This window comes from Scyliorhinus torazame, chromosome 1, assembly GCF_047496885.1.
Source record: "Scyliorhinus torazame isolate Kashiwa2021f chromosome 1, sScyTor2.1, whole genome shotgun sequence".
In the NCBI taxonomy this organism is placed as follows: domain Eukaryota; kingdom Metazoa; phylum Chordata; class Chondrichthyes; order Carcharhiniformes; family Scyliorhinidae; genus Scyliorhinus; species Scyliorhinus torazame.
In genome coordinates, this window is record NC_092707.1 from 112,345,442 (window position 1) to 112,354,758 (window position 9,317).

At 46.1% G+C, this 9,317-nt stretch overlaps 1 protein-coding gene across 3 annotated transcripts in view; it reads left to right on the forward strand.

Annotated features, from left to right (window-relative positions):
- Window positions 1–9,317, forward strand: part of LOC140411009 (importin subunit alpha-7) — a 130,123-nt gene that overhangs the window by 59,546 nt on the left and 61,260 nt on the right. For all 3 annotated transcript variants that reach the window (XM_072499960.1, XM_072499967.1, XM_072499976.1), the window contains exon 5: window positions 3,084–3,178. In XM_072499960.1, the coding sequence (XP_072356061.1) occupies window positions 3,084–3,178 (95 nt within the window). The remainder of the gene's footprint in view (window positions 1–3,083; window positions 3,179–9,317) is intronic.

Consider the following 9,317-nt stretch of genomic DNA (forward strand, 5'->3'; position numbering starts at 1 on the left):
CAGAGATCGAACAGCTAGCCCAGTGCTGCAGCCTGTGCAAAGAGCAGAAGAAGCTCCCACCGCAGCACCCCTCCACTCGTAGGAGAAGCCGGGGCACCCATGGGCTCGTCTCCATGCCGACTTTGCCGGCCCTTTCCAAGGACCGATGTTCCTTATCCTCATCGGCCCTTTCCAAGGACCGATGTTCCTTATCCTCATCGGCCACTCAAATGTTGCTGGACGTACATGGTACACTGTTAATAACTTCGAAAGCGACAATTCAGAAGTCCTGACTCTCCTTCAGCATCCATGACATACCGGAGGTTTTGGTCTCGGACAACAGAACATCCTTCAGCAGTGCGGAATTAAGTTGGGGTATGCCACGTCCACAACAAAACACATCACCCCGGATCCAATTGGTTGGCCGAGCGAGTGGTCCAAATATTCAAACGTGATATGCAGAAGCTGACAACAGGGTCCCTCTACATATTTGCCATGTTTTCTTGTTAGCGGACCATGCCTCGTGCTACCACAGGCATTGCATCAACAGAATTATTCATGGGTCGTCACTTGCAGACTCGCCTCAGCCTCATACTGCCTGATATCGGCGGGAAGATTCTCAGCGGACAGGAGCAGTAGGACGGTGACTCTTGCAGATGTACGCCATTCTGACATTTCGCACCTGGGAACATGGTCTAGGTACAAAACGTTGGGGATGGTGGGGGTTCTGGGTGTTGCTGTCACAGGTCCGGTGTCGTATACAGTCTGCATCCAGGACCCGGTATTGAATTGACACATGGACCATCTTTGCAGCCGCGCACCCATGCTGCACAACCCTGTTGTGGAAGGCGCAATCTTTGGCGCTGCCAACCCTGCCACCGCATGCCCTGAGTGTTTCATTGCCAAGATGTCAGAAGCTGATGACTGACTCCCAAGATGGAGACACAGCCACCAGAAGGGGCCCGGGACGGCGGCCTGAGTGAACAACTGCCAGAGGCCGCTCCATCAAGGTGATGGACTCCAGTGTTGATTCCTCCGAGCTTTACATGCTGTAGGGCCTGCACTGCTAACACCTGAGTGGCACCCTCGGGTGAAAAAAGTGCAGGGGTGTCCCCCCCCCCCCCCCCCCCCGTGCCCCCTTTTGGTGGAAACTTTCGTACATTTTGGGGGGGGGGCGGGGAGGAGGGGGAGAGAAAGAGTGTCTTACTTTATATACAAGAGTCACGGGAAGACTGATCAGGTTACCGGTGACCCTCAAAGAATTTGAACTGCTCCACTAAGAGGGTGGGATTCTCCACGAGTGGGATCAACCTGGATATAAAAACCCCAGCGCAGATGTGGGCCGTGATGCAGCAGACTCTGAGTGGATTGCAAAGCGTTTGCTAGTGTTCATTAAACCTCAATTGTTTTTCCTTACGCTTTCGTGTGGTCACTTCCTCAAAATCTAACACTTGCTTTCCAACCTATCATTATGTCAACTGCAAACTTAGCTACTGAACCTTGGGCCTCCTCATCAATGTCATTGACACAGATTGTACAGCTTTGAGGCTCCAGCACAAAATCCTGTGGGACTCCACTCGTCATATTCAAAAAAAGACCATTTATCCATACTCTTTAGGCAGGATTCACCACGCAACCTGCCCTGTGTTTTGCAGTGAGATGAGGCCATTGGCCAGCGGCGGGATCTTCTGGTCCCACCATTGTCAACAGGGTTTCCTGTTGAATAAACCCCTTGCAGATGTGAAACATGCAGTGGGAGTGTGCCATTAGCAGGGCCAGAAGATCCTTGCGGCGTGAGCAGCCGGTTCTGGCCTCTGTTTTCTGCCAGCAGACCAATCTTCTATCTGTGCTAATATGCTAACCCCTACACCATCAGCTTTTATTTTCTGCAATGACCTTTGTGACACCTTATCAGTTGCCTTCTGGAAATCCAAGTACAACTTGTCTACAGTTCCCCTTTATCTACAGTGTGTATTACTCCTTGAAAGAACTCCAATAGATTGGCTAAACAGAATTTTTCTTTCACAAAACTACACTGACTCTCTCCTATTACCTTGAGTTTCTCTCAAACACTTCTATCTCATTGGCCATCTTAAGACCGTAGGATGAAATCCATCAGGACACCCAAGCGATTTGCTCAATATTGCTTCCCTAGTGATTGTAATTTCACCAAGTACCCCTCTTCCTTTCACTTAATTTACAGCTATTACTGGAATGTTTTTTGTGTTCTCTATAGTGAAGGTGAAGCAAAATATTTGTTAATTTCATCTGCCATTTTCTTATTATCTACTATTAACTCCCCATTGTCACTCTCTGGAGGACCAATACTCGTTTTACTCTGTCCTGATTAACCTTTCAGTCATTCTCTTCTGTTCTTTATATTCTGGCCAGTTAGCTGAGCTGCTAATCTTTCTCTCCCTCTCTCTCTCTCTCTCTCTCTGAGCTTGGCTAGACCAGAAGCCCAACATACTGTTAGAAGTCCTTCAGTTAACAAGAGGTTTAAATTTTTTTAGCCAACACAATTTTCAACTGAACTCTTGAGGGATACGTTTTCTCTTCTACAGCCAACTTGTTATCAAATATAAAACCTAAACTGTTTAAACACCAGATTACACCTCTATAATTAACTTATGTTGACCATTTTTCCTCTATTGTTTATCTCCCAGGCAACCTGGTCACATGATCATTTACTGGCAGCCAGGTGTTTTATCAGAAATCATGTCCTGGAGACGCCTAGTTCTTAAAGGCACCATCACTCCAAGATAAAATGTAATTTTCCCCCTAAAAGGACATGGGCCATCACAATAGAATTACATATTGAAAAGAGTATATATTGAAAAGGTCAGCCCAATTTCAATTAAAAGATTTTGGATTATTCAAATCAAACACCTTGTGCATGCTGGATTTGGAGACCTAGCATGAAAGGAAAATTGTGGACGTGTTTTAAATATGTGTGCATGAATAATTATTTCCTATTCCTGTAAATGGGCCACAAGTCCAATGTGCAAAGGCTGCTTGAAATGTTCAAATGCATGCATTTTATTTTATAAAAAACGCCTGTTTAATCCCTACAAGTTGTTATGAAACCTTGTGTTTATTTTTAGAGCCAAACCCTCCTATTGACGAAGTAATTAACACATCTGGTGTAGTGGAAAGATTTGTGGAATTCTTAAAAAGAAATGAAAATTGCACACTACAGGTAAATCTTTAATGCTATTCTTTTAAATTTCAACTTATGTTTACAAATGAGAACTGCCAACATGAAGAAATATTTTATCACGGTGCTAACATTCTTTAGTCTAAAATAGAAGGAGCTAAGATACAGATCAGATATGATCTACTGTGGAGGAACAGGCTGAATGGCCTTGTCATGCTAAAATGTGACAAACAAAGAAGTGAGAAACATGCAGTAAGAAGATTTAGCGTCTGCATTGCATTTCATACAGAAATACAATGTTATGATTTATACTATACCTTTATAGAAAAATAATCAGAGGTGCTTGTACATTGGGAGGTTGTAAGATTTTCCAGTTTTTGACAGAGTTTCCCCCATCCAATATGATTCAGTTGATAGTAGGGAGTTGGGGAGAGTTATAGAACAAGGAGACCTAAAAGTACAGGTGCATAGCTCCTTGAAAGTGGAGTCACAGGTGGACAGGGTGGTGAAGAAGGCATTCGGCATGCTTTGTTTTGTTGATCAGAACATTGAATACAGGAGTTGGGACGTCTTGCTGAAGTTGCCCAAGATATTAGTAAGGCCACACTTGGAATACTGTGTACAGTTATGGTCACCCTATTATAAAAAGGATATCATCAAGCTAGAAAGAGTGCAGACAAGATTTACTATGATACTACCGGGACTTGATGGTTTATGTTATAAGGAGACTGGGACTTTTTTCCCTGGAACATAGGAGGCTTAGGGGTAATCTTATAAAGGTCTATAAAATAATGAGGGGCATAGATAAGGTAGATATTCAACATCTTTTCCCAAAGGTAGGGGAGTCTAAAGCTTAGAGGGCAGAGGTTTAAGGTGATGGGGGAGGGCTACACAAGGGTTCAGAGGGCCAATTCTTTCATACAGGAAGATGGTGAGTGTCTAAAACGAGCTGCCAGAGGCAGTAGTAGAGGCGGTTACAATTTTGTCTTTTAAAAAGCATTTAGACAGTTTCATGGGAAAGATGAATATAGAGGGATCTGGGCCAAATGCCGGCAAATGGGACAAGTTTAGTGGTTAGTGGTTAAATACTGGGCGGCATGGACAAATTGGGTCAGATTTCATGCTGTAAACCTCTACGACTCTATAGCCACCAGAAGTCACGTGGCAGACTGATGATAAACCCTCCTGAAGAATCAGAGCAACAAGGATCAGCTGTGTAGCCTTGCTCGACTTTATAAGCAGAGCTCACTGAATCCTGCTGGGGGGGGGAAACCAACTTGATGAATGCAAGAAAGGTGCCTTGGGGTGTGAAGAATGTGCTGTGCGCATACGGTGTGTTTGTTGCTGACCTCAGACTCTATGACACCCCTGATTTGGATGGAACTTTGACCTGTATGAGAACTTCTACTGGCAATCTAACTGTTGCTGTTATATACAGTGTTGAGTTTTCCATGGGAAATGGATCAGCCATCTAGGTTTAAATAGGATCAAGGATAACCCTAAAGCTTTCTATAGATATGTCAGGAATAAACGAATGACTAAGGTAAGAGTAGGGCCAGTCAAGGACAGTAGTGGGAAGTTGTGCTTGGAGTCCGAGGAGATAGGAGAGGTGCTAAATGAATATTTTTCATCAGTATTCACACAGGAAAAAGATAGTGTTGTCGAGGAGAATACTGAGATTCAGGCTACTAGACTAGAAGGGCTTGAGATTCAGAAGGAGGAGGTGTTAGCAGTTCTGGAAAGTGTAAAAATAGATAAGTCCCCTGGACCGGATGGGATTTATCCTAGGATTCTCTGGAAAGCAAGGGAGGAGATTGCTGAGCCTTTGGCTTTGATCTTTAAGTCATCTTTGTCTACAGGAATAGTGCCAGAAGACTGGAGGATAGCAAATGTCCCCTTGTTCAAGAAGGGGAGTAGAGACAACCCTGGTAACTATAGACCAGTGAGCCTTACTTCTGTTGTGGGCAAAATCTTGGAAAGGTTTATAAGAGGTAGGATGTATAATCATCTGGAAAGGAATCATTTGATTAGAGATAGTCAACACGGTTTTGTGAAGGGTAGGTCGTGCCTCACAAACCTTATTGAGTTCTTTTGAGAAGGTGGCCAAACAGGTGGATGAGGGTAAAGCAGTTGATGTGGTGTATATGGATTTCAGTAAAGCGTTTGATAAGGTTCCCCACGGTAGGCTACTGCAGAAAATACGGAGGCATGGGATTCAGGGTGATTTAGCAGTTTGGATCAGAAATTGGCTAGCTGGAAGAAGACAAAGGGTGGTGGTTGATGGGAAATGTTCAGACTGGAGTCCAGTTACTAGTGATGTACCACAAGGATCTGTTTTGGGGCCACTGCTGTTTGTCATTTTTATAAATGACCTGGAAGAGGGCGTCGAAGGATGGGTGAGTAAATTTGCAGATGACACTAAAGTCGATGTAGTTGTGGACAGTGCGGAAGGATGTTACAAGTTATAGAGGGACATAGATAAGCTGCAGCGCTGGGCTGAGAGGTGGCAAATGGAGTTTAATGCAGAAAAGTGTGAGGTGATTCATTTTGGATGAAACAACAGGAAGACAGAATACTGGGCTAATGGTAAGATTCTTGGCAGTGTGGATGAGCAGAGAGATCTCGGTGTACATGTACATAGATCCCTGAAAGTTGCCACCCAGGTTGAGAGGGTTGTTAAGAAGGCGTATGGTGTGTTAGCTTTTATTGGTGGAGGGATTGAGTTCCGGAGCCATGAGGACATGTTGCAGCTGTACAAAACTCTGGTGCGGCCGCATTTGGAGTATTGCGTGCAATTCTGGTCGCCGCATTATAGGAAGGATGTGGAAGCATTGGAAAGGGTGCAGAGGAGATTTACCAGAATGTTGCCTGGTATGGAGGGAAGATCTTGTGAGGAAAGGCTGAGGGACTTGAGGCTGTTTTCGTTAGAGAGAAGAAGGTTAAGAGGTGACTTAATTGAGGCATACAAGATAATCAGAGGATTAGATAGGGTGGACAGTGAGAGCCTTCTTCCTTGGATGGTGATGTCTAGCACGAGGGCACATAGCTTTAAATTGAGGGGAGATAGATATAAGACCGATGTCAGAGGTAGGTTCTTTACTCAGAGAGTAGTAAGGGCGTGGAATGCCCTGCCTTCAACAGTAGTGGATTCGCCAACACTAAGGGCATTCAAATGGTCATTGGATAGACATATAGACGATAAGGGAATAGTGTAGATGGGCTTTAGAGTGGTTTCACAGGTCGGTGCAACATCGAGGGCCGAAGGGCATGTACTGCGCTGTAATGTTCTATGTTCTATAAATAGGGATATCTTATATAGGTGTTTTGAAGACCTTTAAATAAATGTTCAGTTTTTGGTATTTGGACAACTGAGCTATTGAATTGAGTGAACTCCACCCAGCCTATCACAGTCCCCAACTCCTTGTGATATCACAGTAGATATGTGTGTTTATAAAATAATATCTATTGAAATAGGTGATTGAATATATAAGATGATTGTGTATTTAATATTTTTAAAATGACTCTCTATTGGAGGTTAGTTTTGTGGAGGGGGGCGGGGGAGAGAAGAGAAGGGACTATCTTGTGTGTTGCATGAAGTTCATTCAGTGGGCCGGTGCTGACGCGAATGGCCTCTGTGCTGTAACAATTCTGGAAAAAGCCCAAGACCAAAGTTTCTTGAGCATAGCCTTGCAATGAAAAGCTAGGAAACCATAGCTGCTCGGCTGCTTCCAGGGACATCTACTTGGGGCTAAGTCACACATCTTCCACTCATATTGACCCATAACCTCCTGGCTCCCCAGCATCACAATTCAGGGGTATCCTAATGATGCACTGGGGAATCCCTCTAGGACGTTCCCCCATAAGGGTATACCTGGCAATTGCCCAGAAGTGCTAACTTCCTGTGGACAATTGCGCTGGGCTGAGAACCATCTAACTGAACAATTTAATCGCTAACTTCGGATGGTTCTGCCAGCTTTACCTTGATAGTTACTCTGCAAGAGAGCGGGGGTGGGGAGAGAATCACTTCTAGCTCCAAAGTAACTATTTAAAAGACCCTGAACCAGCCTCGCACAGAACACCCAGTCTAACCCGATGCTCTCCTCCCTCCTGGTCTCTCTCTCTCACCCCCCTCCCTACCGGTGTCTCCCTCACCCTCTCCCTCCCACCTACCCCCTCAGCCTCCCTCGCTCCCACTTACCCCCTTGGTCTCCCTCCGACCTATTCTCTCAGTTTCCCTGAATCACTTACCATTGAAACGTACCTTCTTCCTATAAATTGCCCCTTTTAAACATCTCCTTTACAACAGCTGGTGCTTCCCTGCGGCGCAGTTATCCCACGCCGATGAAGCTAGTGGTGCGTTCTGCTGCTTCTGTCTCACCCAGCCTGAGTGAGGAAGATTGGGCGAGACATGGGCTTTGAAATGTCAGATAGGGTAAGTCCATCCAGAGTGGCAATCCACCGGAAATTGCCACTTTGAGGAAGTTATGGGCTATAATTTAGACACCATATAATCCTCTATCACAGGTTCTTCACACGTGCATGTGAAAAATATTTCGAGTACCGATTGATGATCAGAATATGATGAGGGATAGTTGATGAAGGGGTAGTTTACTTGGTATCATGCCATAGATACTAAATATGATGAGTGGCAGGAAACAGCAACAGCAGAGTGGTGCTTAAAACAGCTAGCTGTAGCCAGTCTGTAAATTCAGAGCCACACTTGGAACAAAATATTTATCACAGGAAAGCAACTGGATGTTTGGCTGGTATTTCCTATTTATCTCATCTAAACTGGGGGGTCTTACCAGCTTTTTAAAAAAGTAATGTTTAGCATTAGTAAGGTATTGGGTGGGTTCATCAGTATTAATAATGTTCATTAATATTGGTAAATGCTTGTTAGCAGTAATAAGGTGCACCCATGACGTTGAGAGCTTTTGTGGATATTTACACACATAAGTCGGCATCTGTTTGTGTGGGGGGGGGGGGGGGGGGGGGGGGGGGGGGGGGGGGCGGGGGGCGGGGTAGATATACAATTGGATGCCGGAGAGACAATTCCGGAGGGCAATCCTCGAATGGTGCTGGTGTTGTCCCTTGCTTCTCCCGGATGGATTTCGCTGCCGTTGTCGTCTTGTGCTCACTACCGCTTCAGCCAGTCCTCCCGTCTTCCGCCTGTATTCTCCTTCTTTTTCTCTGTACCTGTGGATGCCAAGTTCATTTTCCCTGTTAATGTTTCCCTGCCCCCCCCCCCCTCTGTTGTTCAGTGTCTCTCCCCTCCTCTCTTTCTCCCTCCCCCCTCCTGTGGTTCACCTTTCTTTCCTCTGAGATTTAGCTGCCCCCCCCCCCCCCCCCCTTCTCCCTCCTCTCCTGGTCTATCTCTCCCTCTCATGCTTTGGCTGCTTTCCCCCTGGTTCTTGGCTACCTGGCTATTCTTTTGCTTGTTTGTTGGCCACAACCAGGTCCCGGAACAATTGGGTGAATGGCTCCCTCGTTCTGTGGAAGCCGTCATCTGACCCTCGGATGGTGAATTTGATTTTCTCCATTTGGAGAGTTTCTGAGAGGTCGGACAACCAGTCTGCAGCTTTGGGTGGTGCTGCTGACCGCCAGCCAAACAGGATTCTACAGCCGGCAATCAGGGTGGCAAAGGCAAGGGTGTTCGCCCTCCTCCCCAGGAATAGATCTGGCTGGTCGGAAACCCCGAAGGACCGTCACCTTCGGGCGTGGCTCCACCCTCACCCCCACCATGTTGGACATTGCCTCGAAGAAGGCTGTCCAGTTCTCCACAAGTCTGGGGCAGGACCAGAACATGTGGGCGTGGTTGGCCGGGGCCACCTTGGCACCGTTCACACCTACCCTCCACCTCCGGGAAGAACCTACTCATACGGGTTCTTGTTAAGTGGGCTCTACGGCTGAGCCTTGCGCACGTTGGGGTGGAGTTGATCCTATGCAGTGCTTCGCTCCAGAGTCCCCACTTATTTCAGTCCCCAGGTCCTCCTCCCATTTAATTCTTGTTGCGTCCAGTACGGTGTCGGCCCCTTTCTACCAGTCGGTCATACATGTTGCTACAGTTTCTTTTCTCCAGTATGCTTGCGTCCACTAACTCTTCCAGTAATGTATGTTGTGGGTAAGTCCTTGTTTCCTTTCGTAGGAAGTTTTTGAGTTGCAGGTACCTTAGCTCGTTCCC